This window comes from Vanellus vanellus (genome assembly GCF_965231255.1).
Source record: "Vanellus vanellus genome assembly, chromosome: 3".
NCBI lineage: Eukaryota > Metazoa > Chordata > Aves > Charadriiformes > Charadriidae > Vanellus > Vanellus vanellus.
The window spans coordinates 44127573-44155182 of record NC_138907.1 but is presented as its reverse complement, the minus strand read 5'-3'; the positions used below and the strand labels follow the sequence as shown (position 1 = coordinate 44155182).

The window sequence follows — 27610 nt, the reverse complement described above, 5'->3', positions numbered from 1 at the left end:
GTTTGCTGTTTGACTTTTTCACGGTAACACGTTATCAGGTATTAAAGCAATGGTATGGCTACATAGTATCTTAATATGCGTAATGTGTTCATCTGCTAATTTGCAAGGAATTTCTGTAAACTGTTCAGAAGCGGTTCTTTTTAAAGGAATTATTCCATCGCTTTTCTTACTACTATTCACTGTGCTTGGTCTTCAACAACATTCTGCCATTAATACTCTTTAATTGTCCATTTTCACAATCAAACTCCTCAAATTTCCCTATTTATTGTGATGGTGTAGAGTGAATTTTTATTATTGTTATTGTTTTTTTAAACCATGGTTTTACTCTCTTCATATACTTATTTAAACAAACTGCTTAAATTGCATATAAAAGAGTAAATATTATAGGGCATTCTTTTAAAACATGGGAATAAACATTGTCCCTGGACATATACATCAATATCTCATAATCTTTATTCACACTGACAAACCCTCTCAAAGGGAAGATGTCTCTATTTCAGGCATTAGATGCAAAGAATTAGACACTCACACCATAAAAACCAAGCCCTTACCACTTAGGGACTAAGAGCTTGAAACGATTTGAAAATATTTGTAGTTTACAATTCAAAATACCTTCCTTCTTGTTCTTCAGAAATTCTTCTTAGTTATGCAGTTTCTCATTTTGCCCTGAAATGCACCCTAACTCCTATAGATCAGTATAGATCAGTATCAGATTTGTGCAGAGATCGATAACTTGAGAAAGTAGAGAGAAATCCATATAATAAGGTCAATGTATGAATATCTGTTTTGAATAAAAAAATTGTCTTGTTTTCTCCCTGTCTCACTGATTTTTTTAAAACAAAACCAAAGCAACTGGGATACCTGAAAGTGTTGTTACTTGGCAAGGACAGAAAAACTGGCTTTTTTAGTCTGAAAATCTGCTTTTGCTCCCCATCCATCCCATATGCTACATTTTAATGCTCATTTTAATGTTCATGTATTTTACCTAACATTCCATTCTGAAAATGGGCTTAGTCTTATTTAACAACCAAACATTAGATTTCTAGACTTTGCACATTTGTAGCCAAAATACAGCAAATAAATACTGATTGCAGGAAATTTACATTTTTAATTATAATGCGATTTTGAGAGCAGTCATTTTTGTGTATCTACAGTTCAGGAAGTTTCCAGAACATGAACACATGCAGAAGATAAAAAGAAGACCTTGTTAATTTTTTATTTGTCTTTTCCTTAGCTAATCCATGCTGGTAAAGGGGAAGCCATTAGAATCAGATCAATTCTGCGGTCTTTGATTCCACTGGAAGATTTGGTGGGAGTGATTAGTATTCCTTTCCACATGCCAACCATAGCTAAAGGTAAAATGATTATTCTACTTCTTTTTCTCCCATCCCATTCTTATGTTTTGTAATTTAACAACATATTAATACTCATACTTCTCTCAATATTTAAAAGTGTTATAGATATTAAAGTATTTACTATGTGAATTAGAAATCGTGTATTTAAAATGTGTCAAAAATTTTTCTGCATGCTATAGGCAATACTTCTGTGTACTGATATAAATGCCATTCATTTAAATTGAATCATGAAAATCTATTCCAACTTTAAAATGTTGTAAAGTGCATGCTTCCTATTTTCCTAAAATATTTTTAAAAATTAGAGTCTCTTTTCTTGATAACATAATCCTTAGCTTTTGCTGTTCTAACCCTATCAATTGTTTCTAGCAGATCTTACTAAGACACCAGAGTTGTTCTTCAGCAACTATGCTGAAGTTTTAGGTGTGACATACATACACAAATGCATTTCTTTGTGTTTTCTGCCAATATAGAATTGATTGCAATAGTGGGAGCTATGTGAGCATCAATATAACAGGGAAAGGAATTACATCTGCTTCTCTGGATATCTGGAGAGAGAACTTTATAATTGCAACATGGATTGTCTAGGGACTTGCAGCGCAAGAATGCACAATAGGTGACAGTAGAAGAGATAGAGATTGATCACTCTATTACACCATTATTTATTTATATTCCAAATAGTGACAGATCTATAGGTGATACCTCAGTTGCATACAGTACAGTTCATAGATACAAAATTGTTTATTTGGTTTTGAAAATGAAAGTATCAAAAAATTGAAAATATCTCAATGAATTTCTGTCAGATATTTCAGAAGTTTTCAGATACAGAGGACTTTTTAGCACAATCTTAATTCATTTTCATACATACAGATATGCTCACGGGTGCTGCATCACTGGGGTGTTTGATGTAGAATTGTAGTACTTCTTATTTTATGTCTGCTGCTCCTAAGAACTAGGTAGTTCTGTAGATGAATTAGTATGTTTTGGGTACTTATCATATTAGGATATCAATTGATAGGAATCCTTAATACACGAAGCATGAACAGAAAAGCATGTATGGACTTTGAGGTCTATCTGGGTAGAATTTGCCTTATGGATTCTTTTTCAGTTAACTACAAATACGTTGCCTTTGTGTAACAAAACCATGGGGAAGATGCTTAGGTATTAACAGAGACTCAAAACCACTGACAAGTAGTAGCATGACTGCCTAGTCTGCTGGTGGAGGATGATCCTTGTCATTGAAGTCTTATTTCTTCCTTTTAGATGGTACTGTGGTGGAACCTGACATGTCTGCGGGGTTTTGCCCAGATCACAAGGCAGCCATGGTTTTGTTCCTTGACAGGGTCTATGGAATTGAGGACCAGGATTTTCTTCTACACCTTCTTGAAGTTGGCTTTCTGCCAGATCTTCGTGCTGCTGCTTCTTTAGATACGGTAACAGTTTCAGTCTGTTGTTAATTGAGTTCCATTATCTTGCTGAACACTGCAGGATTTTTTGTCCCTCAAAAAAAAAAAAATTTCTTCATGTTGTCTTCTGCATTTCTCAAATGCTGCATGAGCTGCCTATTCCTGCTGAGCTTTGAGAATACTTGAAGAACAGTGAAGAAGCATTCTCCAGAATGATGCTCATTTTATAAAGAGCCCTCATTGATACCCATACCATAAGAGATGCAGTGCCTTTCCCCAGGAGACTTTCTGAGCTTGTGATATGGAATCAAAGTCAGAGAAGTTGCCAAGGAAGTATGTAACTGAGAGCCTCTTTCCAGAGTTACAAAGTGTTCATCTCCATGTATTTGTTAGGGACACCTACAGTGTTATTTAGGAAATAACTAAATTTTTGTTTTAGTTTCTCCTCAAAGTTGCTGCATTTTTCTCTGTGAGTCTTATTTCCATCTAATTTTTCTTTGCTGGCTTGGTCCAGAAAGATCAGATTTAGAGACCTTATATGAAGGCTAAGACATGGACTTTGTTTTCCTTATTTGACCTTTTATGTCAATATTTTTCCAAAAATAATTATGTTGTTATTTAAGAAAGAGCAGGTGAGGATTTTTCCTCACTTGGAACTTGGACTTGATCATAAGATAGAAACATACTGAGTTTTGTAAATGCAGACTTGACTGGACTGATTTTGGAGTGTTCTGTTAAACAACTATAATATTCTTCAATATAGTATTGAAAATTGTTTTGTTTTTGAATTGTTACCTTTAGTGTTTATGTTTTTGTTCATTAAAAAAAGAAAAAAAAAAAAAAAAAAAACAACAGAAGCCATCTGTGAGACTTTAGAAGCAGGAAAAGAAGTTAGGCATCCTGCTTCCAGTAGGTATCAAATCCTCATTTGTGTGTTTTGAAATTTCCCTCTGTATAAGTACTACAAAAGAAAAATAAACAACAAGCTCTTTTCATTTGTAGCAACATTGATGAGACAAATCTAATTTCTGTCCCATTTAATTCATAGGCTGCTTTGAGTGCTACGGATATGGCTTTGGCTCTGAATCGATACCTTTGCACAGCAGTCTTGCCTCTGTTGACCAGATGTGCTCCTCTTTTTGCTGGCACAGAGCACCACGCTTCCCTCATTGATTCCTTGTTACACACTGTGTACAGACTCTCAAAGGGATGCTCTCTTACGAAAGCTCAGCGAGATTCCATTGAAGAGTGTTTGCTGTCTATCTGTGGGTAAGAAAATACTCCTGGCTATACAGGAATGCTAATTGATAAAGTAACCTATAATGTTTATAATACAGGAAGACAGAACTATGTCACCAGTAGCATAATTAAGATTTTTTTTTTTTTTTCTGGCAGATGATTGTGATATTTTTAAATACACTGTATTCAATTTGCAACTTTATTAATCTGTCGTATGCAGTCCTCAGTTATTTTGCTGTTACCAAGGTTTTAAAATTAAAACCTTGGTGATTAACTAAGAGGATACATTGGAGAAAGACAAAGCTCTGGAAATGTTAAATTGTGCATACACTGAAGTGCCATTTAAATACCTTTGGCTGTACAGATCGGCAGTTTGATAAGTAGGTTATACAGTTCTATGGAGATGTTTATTTATGTTGTGTTACATGAAATCCTATTCAATTACTAGTGTTGTTATACCTCATTATTGATACCTGCAGAACAAGTTCTGTCTGGGTATCTGCAGTCTTAAAACCAGTTGATTATTATCCAACTTTTTTATAAGCCTCCAGGTTCAGTTATCAGAAGTTGACTAGGGGCTTATGAATTCAATTTCTAATTAAAGTTAGCAACATTTAGGCTTTTGCGTCACCTTTTTTTTTTTTTTAGTATTTCACCATTATTTTTTTTTTTGCGTAATGAGGAAGAGTGTTCAGAAATGACAGACATTTCTGAAGACACTGTAAAAAAAGTACTGTATAGCATTTCTTTATAAAATACATCACATTGACCATGTTAGATATATGTTACCTTGATAAGAACCAATAAAATGGGCCAGTGTTTGCTATTTATCTGGGAAGGTTTAATGTCCACACCATTCTAACATACATGCTACACCTATTTCTTCTGTTCTTTCAGTTGGTGCCCACTGCTGCCTGTCTTATATAGACATTAACTCTAAAGAGTCAGTGCTCTTATGTCTTTGGCAGTTTCTAGGATGTTTTTAACAGCCATTGAGATACATTGGAAGACATTTACATTATAATCTTTTCTCACAGGCATGGTGATCATAACACACAATATAAAAATTCAGTATTTTTTTTCCTGATTTTCTCTGTTTATAGATCAGAAATTTTTTCTGCTTCTTTAAAGCGTTTGATTTGCATCTTCTTCAGAAGGCTTTCTTTGGTATGCACTTGTTTGCTTTCTTTTGGACACATTTTCTTAGTGCCACAAGCAAAATCCTATTACTTTATGAAGAACTTTAATGGCATACAACTGACAGGTTCCTTTAATGTATTTATTAATTATTAACATGAAACTGTGCTGGTACAGCCTTTTGAAATGGTTTGTCTGCTTTTAGGCAGTTGCGGCCTTCCATGATGCAACATTTGCTGAGAAGATTAGTATTTGATGTTCCTCTATTAAATGAACATGCAAAGATGCCTCTCAAGGTAGAAGTATATTTTAATATTCGACAGCATTCCTTGTAACAAAATACAAAAGAAAATACTTGCACGGAGAATATTCTCTGTCTTCTTTGTTACCTTATCTCCACTTTGCAATCATCTAAGACCACAGTTCTTAAAGATAAACTGCACCTTCAGCAGGAATTCAGTCTAATTTACATCCATCCATATGGAATTGCAAAGTCCGTGTCTAATGTTTGCTTCTCCTTTAATTATCTCCTTTTTTTTTTTAAGCCCATATGGTAACAAGTTAGAAAAACCCTTGGGGGCCAGGGGCAGAATCCAGTACACAAAGGAAGGTAGCAATTGATACTTTATATGTACCCTTTCTTCTGCCCTCTGCGTTGGTTTTTGCTGCTCTTGGAAAACAGACTCTTTTTCTGTGGTTTGTGCTTGGAAGTCTAAGCAATTCATGTTTTTTAATAGTCTTCCTTTTCGTTTTCAACCCCCAATGGTTTTTCCGTGTCTTTTGATTCTGATTCCTAATCCACAAGGAAAATGTGTTTTTTCCTTTCTGAGATGACACATTCCTTAAAGATTCCTCAGATTTCATTGGCAGGTCTAAGAAATGTGTCGTTTCCCACCTTACCTTCTGCTGTTTATCAGCAGTCCTTTTTCATGCTTTCCCACCACAACTTTGAACGAGATATTTAATCTTTTCTTATTTAATATTTCTTTATGCTTTAAAAGCCACATATCAGGATTAATTGGATTTTACATCTGATTTCTTTGCCAAAATACTCCTCAGAATTATGCAGGCTTCTGCTAGCCAGATTACAGTCTCTGACCTCAGATGAGGAATTTAAATCATTAGTCTCGAAGCCAGGACCTGCTGCATGATCTTTCCCCTGCCAAGGACTTCATAATTTGGTTGTGTCCCCCAGGAGGTGCTCAGTCAAACCAAAGATGCCGGAGCAGCCACTCTTCGGTTGCCTGTGTGTGAGGAAAGGAGTTGGTGATTTAGCATACTGCCCTGAAGGGGACCTTTCTAATGCATTATGACATTTTATGTGCTGCAAAAACCAAACAGTAACTTGGCGCTCCCTGCATGGCTATCGTTCTTCAGGGTTTTTGGTAGGGAAGGAACAACCCCAGCTCCCTGAGATCTGTTCATCTAGGACAGCAGGTTTTTTGATCCTGAGGGTCATGACTGCAGTGACTTTCCCATATTGCTAGACTGAACAGGAAGGAAATAATAATTAGATCCTTCTGGCAAGTCAGGCTTTAGCAGAATATAGATATGAAGAGAACCACGGTGTTAGCATGGGCAAATGATTTTGTCATGTAAACAAGTAATAGGAGCTTCTAAGGAAAGTGAACTCTTTATCTGAAGATAGAGGTTTTCAAAGGTTTCACTGACAGTAAACTGATTTTCAGTGATTTAACAAGGGACCTCCTACTTACATCTACTAATGTGTTTCTGATTTGAAAGTACTGTGCATGTTCCTTATGGACATGTGCTAGTAAACAGGTTATAGTAGTCTAAAATGACAGCTACAAGTTAATCATGCATCTGAAAATGTAATTTTTAATGCAAAGAGTGGAGGAAATCATGAAGGCTAAATCAGAAGAGAGTGCTGTCTAGTGTGAATACTTTTGCTGGTTTTTACAATTAAAAATTACCTCACTTTAGGCAGCATATGAATTCAAATCTGTGATGCTTTTCCTGTATAATTTGGTATGAACTTTCTGGAATAGGGATGCCTTGGGTTTATTTCCTCTTAAGTTGTATTCAGTGCTTCATAGGGACTTCTCCAAGAGTAAACTTTACTCTTGTCTAGATTTAAAAATATGTACATATATATTAGCACTCACATGTTGTCCAAAAGCAAACCTGAAGTCTAGCCATTTTGCAATAGAACTTATTTTGAAAAAAAAACCCACATTTTCAAATACCTCTTGGACTCTTAAAGTCCATATTTCTGAGACCCCTGTGGTTTTACATAGAACTTCTGTCTTTTTACATTATATGTGTATGTAAGTTCTTCTCTCCCCTTTTTCTTTAATCATCTGAAAATTTAAATAGTAAATAGATTATTTAAGCCTGAAGATATACAAAGGCATTATAAGGATTTATTTTTTTTTTCTGATCCATGAAATGTATAACACAGTATTGAGCTTATATTTTTGGTTATCAAAATCCTCACTTCTACGCATCAGGACTTTTTTTTTTAGTGCCTGTCTTTATTTCTGCACATTTACGTTATGAATATCTGCATTTTTCCATCTTGGCATTTGTTCTGACTAGAAAAAAGGGAATTCTGACAGCTCTTTACTGACTGTGACTTGCAATATTTTGCCAACATGCTTTGAAAAGTGATGTTGAAACAATTCTCTTTTTCTCTAAGGAACTGTTAAAATTCCAGCTAAATTTTTTAGAAAGGTCATTCTGTGCCTTAGGAAAATCTGCCCCTCAGTATGAATAGGTTTTCATACTTTGCTATTGTCAGAAATTTGTTGTTTGGGACTGCCTTTACTGACAGGTGTACAACTAAGTTTCCCTCTTCTTGTCTGTGAGTCAGGGACATAGAGTAAAAAAATGTGTGATGTTTCAGTTTTGCAAACACCCATTAGCAGGTCCTCGCACCATTTGATTCCCTGATAATCTGGAATCTTGTAACCACTTTCATATTCCTGAAATATGTATTTAATGAAAGAGAGGGAGAGAGGATAAAGCTTCTTGGGCAATTGTAATAGAGGGCGGGAGGGTAGACTGATAGCAGGTTTTACAACTCACAGAAGAGATGAGTAAGACTGGGAGTTATTGTTGAATACCTCTCAAACATGTAAATAATAATTGCAAAATAGGTGAAATCGTGGTTCTACTCTCTTACCCACCAAGCAGCAGTGTTTGGAATAGCGGCACACAGGTGGAGGTGAATTCTTGTGGTGTTGGGGAAAATGATCCTCTGTCACATGCTTTTTACCTATGCCACTAATGTTAAAAGAAAGAACTGCTCATTCTGTGTGTATATCCACCAATGATTTAAAGAATAGGTACACAACATGGCTTCTTGATAAAAGCTAGAATTTTTTCTGGCAGTGTATGTGTAATGGTTGAGTGCCAGAATCTAAGAACATAAACAGTTATACTTTATTTGCTTTCAAAATATGTTCTGTTTTAGCTGCTGACAAATCATTATGAAAGATGCTGGAAGTATTATTGTTTGCCAGGTGGATGGGGTAACTTTGGTGCTGCCTCAGAAGAAGAACTTCATTTATCCAGAAAGTTGTTCTGGGGTATTTTTGATGCTTTGTCTCAAAAGGTAATTCATTTCAATATCCATCTACTACTGTAAAAGCCTTACCGTGTAACCCTTTTTCTTTAATCTGTCATTTTTACCCAGCTTTTATCAACACTGTATTATCCACTTCAAAGTGAAAAATATAGGCTTCAGTAAATTTAAGCCTTCCTCTTATAGCTTCTGCTTTAACATAGGTATACCATTTAGTCTGCTCATTAAAAAAAAATATAGTTGATGAAGTAATCTTGAGGTGTATTTGTACAGGCGCACTGCACTTCAGAGCCCTAAAAGCAAATTCAAGCATCTGCAGGTGACTGAAAGCTGCACTTTACCTCACACGTTATCCTTCCTTAAACCAAGAGCATAGTGCTTTGCTTAGTAGTTGTAGTTTCATCACCCGTGACTCAACCCTACGTCGGACAAAAGTTTAATAATACACCTTGGTCTGTATTTATTGTTCATTCTGTGAGTATTTTTAACCAACCTGCTTAAAATTTCATGAGTTTCACTTCAAATCTAGGTATTTAGAAATGCTGTGCATATTCCTGTGCTACGTTCTGTTCCCAGACATCTGAAAAATGCCTGGTGTTGCTCCCAGTGAAGTCAATACTTTAACCATTTACTTCAGCAAGAGCAAGAGCAAGCCTTGATCCTAGCTTTATCTATAGTGTATAATATACTTTGGACAGTCAGCTTCCTTTTTTTTCCTGAACAAAAATTCAGTTTCACACTGAGTAAGAAAGCAATCCTGTGGCTGCTTGGTCTCACATATAGCTATATCGGTTTCAGCAGTGATGCTGATAGCTTCCATTCCATAGCTTCACTTTCTGTCCTCTGTGTCTTCCGCAGAAGTATGAACAAGAACTGTTCAAATTGGCTTTGCCTTGTTTGAGTGCAGTTGCAGGGGCCTTACCTCCAGACTATATGGAATCAAATTATGTCAATATGATGGAAAAACAGTCTTCCATGGATTCAGATGGGAACTTTAATCCTCAACCTGTTGATACATCGAAGTAAGGAGTTATTTTGTTGCAACTAGTTTGTTTTTATCATAAATGTGTAAAAGAAGGGTGGAGTTGGGTATGATGTGAACCTGCAGCTTTTTTTCTTTTCTGAACACTTATCTTTACATTTGTATTTTTATTTTTTATTTATTGTATTTATTTTAAATCATATAAAGAGATAAATATCCAGTTGTGTAACTAATTTCTTAGTCAACCTAGAACATTTTAATGCATTTGCAGCCTGAAGGTACAACTATCTGCTTACCTTTGTATGTCTGCTGCAAACAAACCAGTGTGTTTTTAGGAGTGGAAAAAGTAGACCAGTCTACGTCATCCCTGTCACTGTTAACATGTGCCAAGACACTAATGCCAGTGTCTGTGAATGATAGTGTGTCTACAGAAAATAATGATGACCATGCATTCATATAATCTCTTTTTACTCTGAATAATGGGGAACTGGGCAGAAAGATCTTCATTCTCTCTAGGCAGTCAGACTCTGACTATGCTCTCTCAAAACACATGGAGGTTTTGTGCTCTAATTTTTGACTACAGCCAGCACCTCATTCTCCTTCATATAGAATAGTCTTACAGCAGTGTGGTTATGCACTACATCTTGAGAAATGCCACTTGTTAAGACTTTTGCTTCAATTGCCTTTGTGAGCTTTATGTCTGTATTAACATTCAGACAATGGAATGCCATCAGTAGATCAATAATACCTTTGTTACAGCATGCTGTACAGCACAGCAAAATATGATAGTAAAAGCCATAATCTAGACTGGAATATAGAAATCACATCAGTGACCATTAAAATTCATTTGTCTAAGATATATTTAAGATATATGAAGATTTAACAAAATTTAGTAAGGATATGATATGATCATTTAAGTAATTGAAGATGACTTTAGCTGGTGCAATTTCAGAGGAAAATTGTAGATAGCCAGAATATAGTTTAAAAACTCAGAAAATGTTACTTAACATTACCTAAATCATCAGTCACCTCATTGCCGTAGGAGTCAACTGTTCTGTGATGATTTAAGACAAAGACAGCACTACTTTCATCAGCGTCACTTCCAACCTATCCTATATTCTTTTAAAATGCAAATCCTGCATCACCTTGCTTACTAGTCCTAGACCTATTTATATGAAGCTACAGATGATGTGACCATATTGTACTTGTCAATTTATTGCATTTCTGAAATTAAATTATTTAAAGTATTATACCATTCGTAGAGTTGCCCTTGAAATACACACTTGCAAACAATAAAAAAACCCCGAAGACCATGCTGGATGAATATTTTCTGAACTTTGTGTGTGGTTAGGCTTTTGCAAACTGTTACTTTGACATAATTTTGTTTTACATTTCTGCTTTTTCCAACCCTATGACTGAAGATTAAAAAACACACTCTTCTACTTTGCAGTAGATGGCACTGTAACACTTTTGCTGCCAAAATTCTTTCTCTTAGGAGGGAAGAGTTTGCTATTTCATAGGTGATTGAGAAGTAATTGTTCCTTTTATTTGTAGGAATGCAGGTGCTGAAAAATACTTATATTTGATAAATTAATTTTGGAAGAGGATTCTGTCTCTAGTGCTTGTTTGACAGTTTAGCGTAGCTGCCTTTCCTTTACTGCTTAAGAAACCTTAACTCCTGCACTGTGTTGTACAACTGTTGAAGGGCTAATGTATTTATTTGTGGTTTTTTATATTTTTAATAAGGGTTTTAATATTTTCATATTCAATAGAGTGTTGGAAAATACAGCCTTGAGCATATAACTTTTGAGTTGTCATAAGTTATAGTGCTTAAAGCGTATAATAAGGTTTATAGGAATACATGAAATAGATGATGTGTTTCAAAAAAGACTTTTAGCACACTTAGTTTATATTGAACATGTGCAATAAGTTACCACCATATTTCTGAAACTATGGTTCACGGTTATATCTTTAGTTTGAAGAAAATGAATGTTAGTAGTAGAAATATGTGACAAAAAGTGCTCAGTATCATTACTGATTTTTCCCTGCCACATGTGTGTCGAAGAAGTAAAATTCCTACAACAGCTATGGTTCTCATTCAGTGCCCATGAAATAATTCAGTTTTTTTTCCTTGATTTAGCTGGGGCTTGGAGCAAACTGTATGTGAGGAAACAGAGCACAAATAAGATACTTTGAATGGATATATGCACTACTAATTATTTATCTGAAAGTTTTCTTCAAAACAAAAGCATTCACATTTTAGCATGTGTGGCTTAACGGCTATTTTCCTCTTCAATTTCAGCATTACAATCCCTGAAAAGCTAGAATATTTCATTAATAAATATGCAGAACACTCTCACGACAAATGGTCAATGGAAAAGGTAAAAATCTATTTTCCCGTTAGAGCAAAATCAGAAATTTTATCTGAACCTGTTTTATCTTCAAAATATTTTACTCTGAGTATTATTTTTCATAATGCTACAAGTTGGTATGTAGGTAAGACATAAACCTATATTTTCTTGAAATGCATTTGGGGGGAAGTTTCTGTAAGTGTACACAAGTATTTCAAAGTACTGTTTCATCATTTCATTATTATTATTCTTCTTCACTTTTGAGTAAATATACTCGCCAATTCGTTAAGAGTTTTATTGTCTTGAGATTTCAGTTTTTTAACTAAAAAACCTCTTTAGGGTTTTTATTCCTTTGTGCAGCTTCTGTGTCCAGTATTAAAAATAGTTCCTCGACTGTAGCATAGTATTCTGCTCTATATAAATATTTAAAACAAAAATGTATTGAAATGTTAGCTTTGTGTAATTATTAATTTTCAAAAAGATGGCAGGCTATGTAATTAATTTCATTATGTATAGATAATATAAATATTGGTTGAGAAAATGTTGAGAAAATAGTAGAAAGGAAATTTTAAGAGAATAGCTCTGCAGAAGCTTTGTTTATTTCCTTGTACCAGTAAAAATAGGATTTTTCATAATTGTTTGCTTTTTCCCATTTTTTCCTCCCTTATTACTGTTTTCAGTTTGCCAATGGGTGGACATATGGCGAAACATATTCTGAATCTGCAAAAGTGCAACCATTAATGAAGCAATATAAGTTACTATCTGAAAAGGTAAGCAATTTGTTCACTCTTGATCCAGGGTGATTGAAAGATTGCTTCATTCACTGGGAAAAGATCATCTTGTGTTTACATCCCTTTTTTATTTACAGTACATCAGCTAATATATGACTGCTTTCCTCAAAATCTCAGAAAGAAAAAGAAAGGTTTTATTGTACAATAAATAGACCACTCAAACTATTTTCTCATGGCTGAATTTACATGGCATAACTTATGGTGAAACTGAAGTATCATATTGCCAGTATAATTTTACAGTAAGGGCATACAGGAATGCCTGCTTGCTTAGTGAAGACCTAGGTTTAGGCTTTGCCTGGTCTCCAGCAGAGGACCATGAAGATGATTAGAATGCTGGAGAACTTCTTAAATGACACAAGGCTGAAGAAACTGGGTTTGTTCAGCTTAAAGAAGAGAAAGCTGATGGGTATATAATCTTGGTTTCCCAGTACCTAAATGCTAATTATAGAGAAGGTGGATGTATTCTCTTCACAGGGATGCACAGTGACAGAACAAGAGGCAATGGGTGTAAGTTGCTTCAGCAGAAATGCTTTCTGGAAATCCTTCTTATCTTGACAACTTAATAGGTTGTCCAAAGAAGTGGTGAAATCACCTGCACTGCAAATATTCAAGGCATGGCATGGCAAGCCCTAGATAACCTTGTCTTGATAACCAGTGATAGCCCAATTAGGTTAGCCTATCTGACCTCAACAGAAGGTTGAGCCAGATGATGTCCAGAGGTCCATTCCAACATAGACTTTTTTTATGATTCTACGATTATGGTTTTTTGTTTCATGTAGCAGACAAACCACTGCATTACTCCTGATAATTACTGTTCCACATTTGAGTTCATATCTGAGCATGCTATTGACACCGTTATTCCTTTGATCATCAGCTTCCTGCAGGGCCAGAATTCTTCTGCCCAGCTCTGAAATGATAAATATTTTTTTTAATATCCTATATGATTTATTTGCTTCTTTGCAGTATCCCTGGGCCATAGCGGCTGATTTCAGTACCTTTCTTTGCATCTCAGTATAACTAGGCAAAAGCCCATAATTTATTATTTGCTCTCTATAGCTGCATAATAAACAAGCCAATTATTGCATGTGCATTCTTCTAGGAGAAAGAAATTTATCGATGGCCAATCAAAGAATCACTAAAAACTATGCTGGCATGGGGATGGCGAATTGAAAGAACACGGGAGGGAGATTCCATGGCACTGTATAATCGGACACGCCGCATATCTCAAACCAGTCAAGTGAGCCATTTTATTAAAACCTTATTTTTAAAAAAGGCATGCAAAATCTGCTCTCCAGTCTTTGATTTTACAAGTGATGAAATAATCCTGTATCATAAAAATATCTGAAAGCATTTTTCACAAGTAATTGTACAACTCTGAAGATTGGTTTGGATTTCTGTTCACTGAAGGTGGAACTTTCTTTCCCTGTTCCAAAGTAATATGTTAACAAACATTTTTAATAAAACTGAACAAAACTGAAATAGGTATGTGTTTGTTCACTTGATTTAAAGATAACTGCATTATTTAGGGAAATTATTTACATCAGTAGGTGATGACGTATTAATAGTGAGTATTAATGTGATTTTAGTCTGCTATTTTTGGGGAATTTCGTAGCTATGGATACTTTTAAGTGTGTAGAGAAATAAATAAGGGTAGTTATATAAATTTATTTTTTTTTTTAAGGAAAAACATCAACATTAATGCAGCATAAAATTTACATCTATAGACAGACAAAATTCTGAAAACATTAAAGATTTTTTTTTCCTTTAGAATTGCTTTCTTAAATCAAAATGCTGTAAGAATAAGATGGAGAAATGCTGACATTGTATTCTCTTAGAGCTCCATATACCTTGCAATTAAAATGAGGAGGGGAGAAAATCTTTCTCTCTCATTCACACAGACACAGGTTGAGCCAAACCAATGGGGGAAATAAAAAGCGGGGGGGGAAATCACTCCCTCTTTTCTGCACTCTGCTCCGCACTATTTACACGTGAGTGGTGATATGCCTGTGAAAAGTCAGCAGTTGAACTTGCCCCTCCACTCTCTATAGGCACTAGAAAGTGTATATCAAGTGATTTGATTTAGCACTTGGGCTAAACTACACATTATAGTTTGCACGCTATAATTTGCAATTTTGACTTCCAGATTTCCTGACATTTGGGTGTTTATAATACCAGCCTCAAAGATTATACCAACAGAGATATTTGTATGTATTTTAGGCTAAGGAGTTCATTAGAATGAATCACTTTACAACATCTAAAACCAGCTTTTGTAGCTGTTACATTTTTTCCTTACTATAATGAGATTACATCACTTTTCTAGAAGAGTTTCTGAAGCCTAAAATATTTCTGTATTTCAGAGTACACTATCATATTAGTACTCATCCTGTGTTTAAAATATGTTGTGCTGTCATCTCACACACACACACAAGATAGCATTTTCTTGTGTGCAGCTGAAAAATTTTAAGTATATTTAATCAGTATCTTCATGTTAATGTAACAATGCTTGCATTGTTTGCTTTAGAAAACAATACTTTATCAGGATTTATTTACTATGTGCTGCTTGTACGTCCTCTGTGTTATTCTCTGTTAAAAATACCTGTCTTTTGAAAGGAGGCCTTTGAACTTCTAGGCCTTGTACATGCCTGAACACATGCATATGAAAATGATATCAGACATAGTTGGAGGTCCATAACCAGTGGTGTCCCCCAGGGGTCAATACTTGGACCAATTTTGTTCAATATATTCATTAATGACCTGGATGAGGGGACAGAGTTTATCCTCAGCAAGTTCACTGATGATACCAAAGTGGGTGGGGTGGCTGACACCCCAGAGGGCCGTGCTGCCATCCAGCATGACCTGGACAGGCCGGAGAGCTGGGCAGAGAAGAACGTAATGAGGTTCAACAAAAGCAAGTGCAAGGTCCTGCACCTGGGGAGGAAGAATGCAAAGCACCAGTATAGGTTAGGGGCGGACCTGCTGGGAAGTAGCTCGGAGGAGAAGGATCTGGGGGTCCTAGCAGACAGTAAATTATCCATGACCCAGCAATGTGCCCTTGTTGCCAAAAATGCCAATGGAATCCTGGGCTGCATAGGGAAGAGTGTGGCCAGTAGGTCGAGGGAGGTCATTCTCCCCCTCTACTCTGCACTGGTGAAGCCACAACTGGAATACTGTGGCCAGTTCTGGGCTCCCCAGTTCAAGAGGGACAGGGAAGTGCTGGAGCAAGTCCAGTGAAGGGCAACTAAGAAGATTAAGGGATTGGAGCATCTCCCTTATGAGGAAAGGCTGCGAGAGCTGGGACTCTTTAGCCTGGAGAAGAGAAGGCTGAGGGGAGACCTTATTATGGCGTACAAATATCTAAAGGGTGGGTTGAAGGAGGATGGAGCCAGGCTCTTTTCAGTGGTTCCCAATGACAGGACAGGACGAGGGGCAACAGGCACAAGTTAGAACACAGGAAGTTCCATTCAAATACACGGAAAAACTTCTTTACGGTGAGGGTGACAGAGCACTGGCACAGGCTGCCCAGGGAGGTTGTGGAGTCCCCTTCTCTGGAGATTTTCAAGACGCGCCTGGATGCAGTCCTGAGTAATGTGCTCTGGGCAATCCTGCTTTAGCAGGGGAGTTGGACTAGATGATCTCTAGAGCTCCCTTCCAACTCTGAAACTCCGTGATTCCATGATAGGAACAAAATGCTGGACGCTGTCCTTTCTAAAGGAGGATGTAACTGTGAGGTACATAAGTTTGTTACAGCAGAATCCACAGAGGAAAGCCCAGCAATGCTCCTTTTCTAGCCACATTTCTTGCACCAGTAGCTTGCCATCCAGAGAATCTCTCTCATTGTTTATTGTTCTTCGAACATTTGTGTCAATGTAACAAGCAAACCTGTGACAGTTTTAAGCAGTAGAGAGAAAGAATGACAAAGTGGTGATACTTTCTGAGTGGGGAGGAGAGACTGAAGGAAAAAGGTATGTATTTAGTAGGGCCTATTCCTATGCGTAGAAATAGGGTTGAAAAGTCAAATTTCAAAGTTTGATTTTTGCCCGAATTAACCTTAAACTAGATTGTCTGAGATTTTGCCTGATGAGAAAGAAAAATCTCTAGAAAACACTAAGGTTTAGTCATAACTTAGTACAGCATTACCCACAATGAGTTCAAATCTTACATAAGTTCAAGTGAAATTTGCATTTGAATGAGGAGGATTTTTGTCTGATGGCTGTCTGTCTTTGGGAACAAAATATGTAGACCTTTGCCTAAATCTCACATAAGTTTACCACCCTTGATATGTTTTCAGTTGGGCTACATAGGATCCTTATGCTCTCTAGAGATATACAAGTGACTTTTTCCTTAAGTTCTTTCATTACTTTCACTATCTTGTTAGTGTTAACTTCTTCATATCAAATGCTTGTATAACTCCCGTGTTTTGCACCTTTGTCATTCAGATCTCTGTAGATACAGCCCATGGTTACACTCCTCGAGCAATTGACATGAGCAATGTCACCCTCTCCAGAGACTTACATGTAAGTCAGAAACACTTAATATGCCTACCCTTCTTTACAATTTATTTTTTCTTTTCTGCTAGTTTATTTTGAACAAATTTGGTACCTAATGTAACTTTGTTTGATATACTTGGATTTTGGGTTTTGTTTGTTTTTTTGTTTGTTTGTTTGTTTGTTGTTTCTTTTTCCCCGGTCTTTTTCATCATTGCTCATTGATCCTCTGTTACTTTAAAAAACCTGGTTCATGTTGCAAAGCTTCAAAGTTTATTTTAGTCCTGGATTGATTTTCCCAGCTCTCTTTGCAAAGCGAGCTGTCATTTTGAAGAGAACCCTGCAACATCAGCTTTTTTCTGTTTATCTTTCCTTTCTCCACCACCTTCCCAAAATGTTTTGTCATTTCACTTTCTTCTAAACTGAAGAAATAAGAATCATGAACCATTGTTACAACAAATACTATGAGAACAGAGAATGAAGAAGGTGGGGGGTAGGATTTTACCAGACCTTTCAGTACATTGCTCTTATTTGGAACAGTATTTTTTAGTTAATAAACAAATGATGTTTCTGTCTTTAGAAAAAAGCGTTTTTTAGAAAAAGCGTTTTTTTTCATGGTGTTTGGTGGAGTATGGTGCTAGTGTTTACAGTTTACTAATTTACTGTAAGTATGATTACAATATTATGTAGACGTACACTACATAGTTTTAAATGAGATAGCATGAGTGTTTGTACCAGTCTAGTGATGGCAACATGGCATTCAAAGCTGGCTACAAAAAACTCCTGAAACACAGGGTTAAGTTTGCCCATACTGAGCTCTGTCATAGTGCAGTGAAACATGCAGCAGCAGTAAAGGAATTGGCTAACTGTAAAATATACACTGTACTTTGCTTCTGATAAAATTCTCACACTGGATTTCCCCTTTTTGATTCCTGTCTTGTAGTTTCCAGTTTTATATTTCTAACCATTGTAGATTGCTGAGTAGCCTTACAATAATGAGAATTTGCTGCCAATTAACCAAAACATTCAGTAGATTGCTCATCATTCCAGAGTTAATAAAATTGATAATTGAATAGCACTACTTCTATCATTAAACTCTTATCTTAAACTGATGGAACAGATTCATTATAATTACAATAGTTAACATTTGTATAGACTCAGTGTAGTCAAAAGACTGTGCAGACTTTGTTTAATGCTCATTCTTGATGTGAACATCATCATAGTATTATGATGCAATAAACAAAACCCAGAGAGAAGTAACCAGCCTGTCACAAAAGAGACAAGAAATGACATTAGAACGTCTGTTACTCCCTTGTTTATTCTTTTATGCTATACCATTTGCCATTATTTTTATTTCCTTTATAGCCTTCAGCTATAAAGCAGAGCTGGCTGTTTTTATGATTCATTTGTCCTTAATTACGAAGAGAGATCTTCTTTGAAACCAGCTTCAAAATCTGTTATTTAAAAGCTAAGCAAATTTAATTAAAATGCAATTTCAGGTATTAATTGTCCTGATAATTAAATTCAGGAAATATCCAAACATGTTAATGAGATCTGAGTTTTAAAAATGAACTGTATGTAGTTTTAAACTTTTTTTAATGTTTAATATCTTTAAAGTACAGGGTCAGATTTTTTTTTTAAAGAGTTCAGGGTTAAATTCTTCAACCTTGTGTTAAACTGCTGGAAAAAGTTAGTTGTTTTGAACAAAGTTGATTGTTGTTTTTAACTAGTACATAAGACTTGGTGCTATTTAACGTTTACATCATCCTGTGCATATACTGTGCTAGCAGGGATCATGACCCTTTCTAAAACTATAAGTCTGGGAAATATGTCTTAAGTGGTCACCTGGTGACATCCTGTAGCTAGGTCTTGCTCTGAGACCATCTTTATAGCACCCTGCTTTTCAAGGAAAGGAAACAAGGACTACCCTACATTCTTCCAAAATCCTAATCTGGATTATCAAAACACTAGGACCAGAGTGTGCATGATTGAAGGCATCTACCATACAGGAGAGTTACGTATTCACTGCAGAAAAGTTTGTGAAAAAAATTGTCCTATAGACAAACAAGATGTAGCTGAAAAGTTTCAAGTTGTTATATGAATTAATGAGTGTTCTCCCAAACAAATAGGCTGGTATTCAGAAATACTAGTTACTCAAAACCCTAATTGAAGCGGAGAAGAATGTTTCTGTAGGTCCATGAAAGAAGTGAAAAGTGAAATCTATGGAAAATTCCACCCCTGTGTAAAACTAGAGGGTATACAATCAGGAGGACAGGAGAGGTGGGTTTAAAAAGTTGTTTCATGTTGGAATGGTAGTTCCTACTACTTAGAGACTGGAGGGCTTGTCTATGTTTTGCTTAGTTTGGGATCTAGCTTCTAGTTTACCTGTCTAAAAGAGTTTGTTTTATAGGAAGAATTTACTTATCTGTTGTGCACACTGGAGGAGAATTTCACGCGGAATAAAAAAAAAATGTGGCTGCATCTATGGAGTCCCTGCTAAAACGTCTGGTGCTTTTAACAGTGTGCTCACACAAATGAGTATCCACCTCCACTGGGCTATATCCATGGATTTATAGTCAGTCTGCCACAGCCAGCAGGAACACTCTTGCTTCGGTCTTCTGGCTTGCTGTTCTTTGTTTCTCTTACGAGGGCCTTCAGGGAGTTCTTGCTGGCAGTCAAGTCCCCGCCTGACACCTTAGTACTCTTTCCAGACTATACTCCTCTTTGCGGTTCCTCCTTTTTTGAATAAACAGTTTTCTCTTCAGCACCAAGTTCCGAATTCCTATACATAAACACATCCTACACAAATTCTGTATCATAATTTTTCAAGAGAAACTCCTGTTTTCAGTGAACCATTACAGTGTAATTGTATTGAACCTCACAGAGAACAAAACTTGTTATGTAATATCAACCAGAAACTTGTCCTTCTTGGGGATTAACCGTTGCAACACATATCACTAAGCTCTCCGTTTTCCTAAGGCTATGGCTGAGATGATGGCTGAAAACTACCATAACATATGGGCAAAGAAAAAGAAAATGGAGCTCGAAGCAAAAGGTAATATTAACTATAGGTATTTACAGTATTTTATCTTCTCTATGATTAGCTTAGGTTATGTATTTGAGAAAAGGGATTGAAAAAAAAAAAAAGGACCGTCAAATTTAAATTGTCAAAGAAGAAACAATGAAGTAGGTATTCTTATTTAAATATTTTGTGATTTTTAGTGCCTGGAAGTTTTTATAGTACTGAGTGGAACAGTTCCTGTTGGTGTAGTTTACCAATTCAAATGTATCACAGGAAGAGAAGTCAAAACTTGTAAATAAATTTAAGCTACATTAATACATTTTCCTTCTAGCATTAATCTTTCAGACTATTACACAATGGTCTCTGATTTAATTTGAATTACTTCTTTTATTGCAGGTAGATGTAAAAGGGTATTTACTAAGAGCTGCATGTGTCCTGTATTGAATTGACAAATGGGTAAACCTAGAGCGGATTCTTGATTCCACATAAAAATTGCGTGTGCTCCATGATCTCTGCTTGACTAGATGACAAATTTTGTCATGTATTGTGTAACTTATTGGTTTCCCTCTGTGTTAAAATAATTTCTTTATTTGTGTTAAAGCTAAATTTTTTTTTCTTCAGATATTTGCAGGTAGAGGAAACAATATTTGGGGAAACAGCAAGTTCTCATTTACAAATGACTGAAGCTAGGGTTTTGTCGTATCCAAAGGTGTCAAGTCTAATTGTATGCACCAAACTTGGCCTTTTTTTTTTTTCTCAATTCTATGCTTGCTTTTTTTATTAGTTACAAGCTTCTAGCAAAGGTACAGTAGTTAAGTTTTTATGAAAAAGTAAAGTTTCACCTCGAAGTGCCTTTTATAAATCACTCTGAATATCCATACCTTTAATTATATTTCCCCTTAATACAGCTTTTATTTTAATTTTTATACCCTTTTTTTAATAAAACGTTCTCCAGGATAAGTAGTCACAGGATGGGATAAGGCCTGGAAATTGTAGGCTACAGACTAGATATTTAAATGAATCTACTGCATTTGGCAGCTTTGAAGGCAGATTTTTGCCACTGAGCAGCACTTCAAAGAGAACGCTGTAGTATTTGTAGTGTTGTGCAAAAGAGCATAGTACTAAGAAAGCTAGAGGCAGCTATAGTGAATGAAGGGGGGGCTTCTTATGGAGTGAGCCTTTGTGTGAAAAGTAAATGTGTTTGTCAGCCGAGCAGAACCTGGCCCTCAGGAGTGTGGAGTTTCTCCTCCAGTATATACGTATGCTAGTCTTGAAATATTTTTTTATACTTGTGTAAAGAACAGAACAGTAATGCGGATTTCAGACACAGAATGCTCCTATTGTGCATGTGAAAAGCCTTAAATAAAAACGTACGTTAGCCACCTGAAAGTTGCAAGTGTCATTCCCCGCCACTGAACACTTTGCATGTATTAATTGTAACAGAACGATCCGTTATAGTCTTAATGACTTCCATAGATAGGGCACATACGCATACTATGCTTATATGCATATTTGCATGTCTGTCTTCTGCTGTAATAAGGTGGAATTAGATCATATTTGTGATAATAGAATAAAACCCAATCATCCCAATGTTAAAGGCAGTACTTCCTAAAAAAACCCAAACCAACCAACCAACCAGAAAAACCTGTCAGACTTGCCCAATAGGTTACCATTTTGCATGTACTTAAGTGGGCTCAAGCAGGACTGATGGAAAATTTTAGAATGTGTGGCTTACCAAATCACCTAAGGATATATCTCCAATATTTTCTAGAGGGAATTTATTCCTTTTTTAAAAAATATTAGTGCTAGAGACTTGCTGTAGTATTTTTTCCTGAGATAAGTCTGATCATTACCCTTACAATTTCCTGGGGTTTAGTAGCAATTATCATAGGAATTTATTGTGTTTTGCTATATAATGGTGATTTTAGAAGGTGAAATCCTAAGAATGTTGGGGTTTATGCAGATATTTATAGAACTGTGTCACTTTCATATATTTTTAGATAAGCATATCTTGCTAAACTGTGAACTCTTTTGCTGTCATCACAATGTTTAAAAGGACTCTGTATATGTTTATATATTTGGTTTTATCTTGGGTTTCTTATGAAATTATGTGCTATTTATTGAAATATTTTCAGTTTCATAAAATGAAGTTGTAATTATGATACATGTTCATAACATTTATGCATTTTTTTTCTTTAAGAATTCTTATGGTAGGTTCAACATATTTATCTGGTACTTGCAGCAATTGATTATGTTAAAACTATGTTTGCAGTCACCTTTAAAGTTTCTATCTGAATTTTTTTAGGTTTGTGTAAAGAAACAGAAAAGTGCATTGTTGTTATTTCAAACTAGTTTTTATTGTAACATGCTATGTGTTATTATGACAAGGCTTTTACATATCAAGATGTGTCATGTCAACAGATAACTCTTTAACTGCTTTTTAATTCTCTTGATGTTCTATAGTAGGAGGAGGCAACCATCCTCTTCTTGTTCCTTATGATACGCTCACAGCCAAAGAAAAAGCCAAGGACAGAGAAAAAGCACAAGATATTCTGAAATTTCTACAGATTAATGGATATGTTGTCTCCAGGTAATTCTCTGATCAGGATTAGTGTCACAGGTTTCTAGTGCTCCTCACTAGCCCTTTTTTGGTTGGTGGTTGGGTTTTGTTTTGTTTTATTTTTTGTTGTTAAAAGAAAAGTCTATGGTCATTTTTAGGTTTCAGTGCCTGGGAGTAAGGATGAGCTCCTTCTTATAGAAGAATGTAAGGAATTACGGGATTACAGGCTTAGTGATATCAGGGGTTTTTGCAGGCATAAACAGAATTCTCCGGAATCTCTGTGCGTCTTCTGCCTCTCCTCTAAACATTGCAGCATGATTTTTCTTTCTTGTGTGTCTTCATAAATCCAGCTGTTAATTTTCTACAAGTGATAGAATTATTAAGTCTTAATTACAGGTCAGTTACACGCACCTCTCTGTAGGAATTTCTAGGCAATTGTTTTGATGACAGACATTTCTTTCAACTGAGTTAATTTGTAGTCTTACTAAAATATTTTAAAAGTGAGAAGTGCTTTTTTTAAAATTTTTTTTTAAACAATCCACAGTGTAAATGTAATAATAGTGAGTAAATGTAGTAAACAGCAGAACATTCATAAGTCAGTATGTATACATGTTATTCTCTGCAGAATAATAAGCATAATTTCTTTTGGTTTTAATATGTCATATTTGCCTACTAAATGCAATGTGAATAAAATTTTAATTAAATTGGAGGCTTGTCTGCTTCATCAGCGTAGCTTAGGAAATGTGAGTCACTAGGAAAGATTGGAAGCGTATCTGAGATTTGTATGACTTAAACATTAGTAAGTGAATGAAACAGTCACAGAGATGGATTTATGTAATCATTGTGAATTAATTAGCCTAGCACATCTACTTAAAAATTGCCTACTTCCTTTCTTTTATGTCACATATGAAATTCAGCCTGTTTATAGAGTCCAACAGCTAATCTAATAATTCTAGGTAAAATCTTTCAGGGTATCTGGCACAACTCAATTTACTTCCCTTCAATGGGGTAGGATGTACAAAGAAGGATGTCAGTCAGCAAAGCTTTCTCTTCTCACCGCCTGTCAAAATGACAAAAGACTCCTGTATTCAAGGTTACACACTCCTTTTTGCCCAATCCTTTTTTCTTCTGTCTAACTTAAACACAAGTGGCTTTTGGTTTTTGGAGGAGTAGAAGGCTAAGAGAGATGATGATAAGATAATCATTAACTTGGACGCACCCATCATCTTAGTAAATAGTTCCTGCTGAATCTACATCGTCCTGTGCTAGTCAAATGCAGGTCTTTCTATCAAGTTAAACTCAATGTACCTGCTGCTCCTGTGACCACTGTGCTGTCTAAATAAACAAGCATTTGACTCGTGTTTTTCTTTGGTCTGCTTACCACTTGACTTTCTGCTACATATGCCTTGCGCATATTTCTTTCCAATCTTTTGTTTCACAGTGACCATAGCGCACCCTCGTGCTCACCAGCTTTAGGGAAAGATGCAAGCACTTGCCCACAGCTGAGCACATGGCACTCGGGCACATGGCCTGTGACCCACAAAGCTGTTTCCGTTCCAGAATCTCTTTTTCTTAAACTGAACTGTACCATCAGCAACGTTCTAATTTAAGACAGAAATGTGCACTACACAGGCAGTTATATTCATTAGCTATACTTTTTTAACTTGCGAAATAACTGAGTGCTATTGTACTTGGTGCCTCTGACGGTGGGGTGACTGACTCCCTTGCTGGTTAAGCATAGCTTCTTCATGTGTGATCATTAAAGTCCTGATTCAACAGAATCAAGGCTTATGCCCCATCCCTGGAGGTGTTCAGGGCCAGGCTGGATGGGGCTTTGAGCAACCTGGTCTAGTGGGAGGTGTCCCTGCTCATGGCAGGGGGCTTGGAACTAGGTGATCCCTTCCAACCCAAACCATTCTATGATTCTATGTCATCGTCAGCTTGTTGCTAGCAGACATCAGCCCGCATCAAGGAACCACTCTCTGCAGAGTCACACTTATAGAAAGAAGATATGCTTTTCATTACAGACTAGTAACTATGATGGAACATACTGGAACCAGTAAACTGCAATTCCATCACTTTGTTTTGGTTTTCTCCTGATTTTTCACAAAGGCTACATAGCTATTTAAAGTTCTTCCATTACAAACAGACTTTTGGGGAAAAGTTGTGATGAGGGAGACTAGATTTACTTCTTGTTTGATTGCTTAAATCAAAGTATTTTGGCAGTTTCAAAACTCCCTCACCCAAGAATCAATCCTTGGTGGGAAATATAAGAAGGTAATGCCTTACACGTAAGGGAAAGAAATTACAATGGTACTGGATTAATCTGATTGACTAGTCTCATTTTTCTGTAACCTTCTACTTGGGAAATCTGAGTTGTATCGTAACAAATTGTTCAAAACCTGAATAAATGTAAGAGTACTGTTTACTTCAAACACAGAACACTTCTTATGTTAATAAGCAGTTAAACATTACTAGAGAAAATGGCATCAGACTACACTGAGATGTAAGACTGCTTTGAGTCCTGCATGTGTGAAAATTGACTTGCTTCTTTTTACAGAGGACTTAAGGACCTGGAATTAGACACGCCTTCCATTGAGAAACGCTTTGCATACAGTTTCCTTCAGCAACTTATAAGATATGTGGATGAAGCCCATCAGTACATTCTGGAGTTTGGTATAGTTCTCCTTGTGCATTTTCTTAAGAATTACTAAGATGTTTGATATTATAAAAACAACTAGAAAACTTAAAAAAAAAATGACACATTCTTGCACTAGGAGTTTTCCCTCAACTTTTCTGTAGTTGATGAAGATGATGAATTTTGGAAAGTTATGTAGTTCACATATTCATTCCAGTTTCCCATATTCATTCATCAGATGAAAAGTGTTTAGCCAAAATTTATAATTACTTTCATTCTTGGAAAAAAAAACTAATCGCCCCCTTGTATTTATGCACAAATTTGTAATCTCACATGTGTGCACATCAATATTTACTATTGATATGTGATCCCTTTTCCACAGAGCGAATTAAACCAGTCATTTGTACCATTCTGAAATTTTCTCTGGAGGAGGAAGTTGCATAGAGAAACCTCTTTAACAAACTCCCACAATGGGAATGTTCTTTCACAAATACCTGGCATGTGTTTCGTCAACAGTGCTATGAAGGAAAGGTTGTAGCTGGATCTGCTTTTGTTAAAGATATAAAAAATAAGTTTGGTGACCCAAGTTAGCTTCTTCCATGAGCAGTAAAAGCCAAAAAACCTGGCCAGATGCAGCTTCTGTGTGACCATGGGAGTTGCAATGCCACGTAACGTGTACTGTGCCTCATATCTAGGCATAGGTGCTGTAATTGACAGTATTAATGGCAGGGACAGCGAAGAGATCGAATAAATCAACACTCATCCAAAAGCCTATATAGTTTTAAAGTGGAAATTATGAAATTTATGAATTATTATGTGCCATGGTTACTGGCAGTAGCAAAAGTCTAGCCTTGATAACTCGTTGGGTTACTTCTGCTGCTACCTGATTATCATGGCTTTGTTCTACTTAATTATATAGATTTGGCATAACTGCAAGAATGATAATGAATAAATACCAAAACACTGGAAACACTGGTGGAATAAATACCGTTTGTATTAGCATTGATTAGTAAAAATAAGATAATAGGTAAAGGATAAATAGTCTAGGAGCTGTAGCAGATTATGTCTCTAAAGAGTATTTGACTTTATAGTAATGAGGCAAGCGAAGCAATTTTAATTTCAGTTGGGTAGTTCTAACCATTAATTTTGTTCTTTAGACAAAGTCCACTAATAATTAGTAAAAATTTGGTAATTCTGTTTCTCCTGGGAACAACTGGATAAAGGTGTTCCATTAGAATCAGAGTTCAGGCTTCCAAATTTTCAGCAATAACTAGAAAAATACAAACATAAACCCAGATTTTCATCTCGCAAAAATATCCATATCTCCTTGGACTATGAGATGTGTATGATTTTATGAAGATTTGGACGATTATTCTTTACATGTTTTATTTGCTGTAACTTTTCTTCTCATGAGGGAGTCATACAATGCCACTTTAACTAGTGGGTATACTGTTTGTGGTATCTTAAGTCTACATCTAAAGATGACCAGTATTATTTGTTTATAGTGTACACTTTCTAAGAAAAACGCAGAGTAGACTGTAATTAGGATATATGACAGGGAGCTTGATTTTCTTCTCTCTGCAGATGGTGGCAGCAGAGGCAAAGGAGAACACTTCCCATATGAACAAGAAATCAAGTTTTTTGCCAAAGTACAGTAAATCTTTGCTTATTCTTTGTCAACGTAGTAAGTAGCTGAAGTGAGAAAGTATTTGTTAGTGAACATGATTATTGTTGTTAGTTGCACTTTTCTGTGTTAAATTCATTATTAATTAAAAACAGTAGTAATAATAGCTTGAAAATACTTTAGGATGAAGTGTAGATGTGAAAAAATTACAGGACTATATTCTTATTACCATTATTTCCTTGCTCCGTGATATACAACTACTCATATGATGTTATTCATAACCTCCCTACATTTTCTCTTTTCTGGCTTAGTCTAATTCTGAAGATTTTTTCCCTTACAATCTTCAGGCAGATAAATGTGAGCAATATTTATTTGAATATTTATCTGTCAGTGTCACCTTCCTTATTAATAATCTTCCCTTGTTTTAAAACCATGCTGATGTCTCCATCACAGAATCACGGAATTGCTGAGGTTGGA

At 35.8% G+C, this 27610-nt stretch overlaps 1 protein-coding gene across 1 annotated transcript in view; it reads left to right on the top strand.

Annotated features, from left to right (window-relative positions):
• RYR2 (ryanodine receptor 2) overlaps positions 1-27610 on the top strand; it is a gene marked incomplete at both ends in the record, with an annotated part of 448394 nt that overhangs the window by 320715 nt on the left and 100069 nt on the right. Inside the window, 14 exon segments of the mRNA XM_082481358.1 lie at positions 1235-1355; positions 2616-2785; positions 3807-4027; positions 5340-5430; positions 8571-8711; positions 9540-9703; positions 11966-12044; positions 12695-12784; positions 13905-14042; positions 17242-17319; positions 20269-20344; positions 22778-22901; positions 25432-25547; positions 27094-27158. Coding sequence (XP_082337484.1) covers positions 1235-1355; positions 2616-2785; positions 3807-4027; positions 5340-5430; positions 8571-8711; positions 9540-9703; positions 11966-12044; positions 12695-12784; positions 13905-14042; positions 17242-17319; positions 20269-20344; positions 22778-22901; positions 25432-25547; positions 27094-27158 — 1674 coding nt within the window.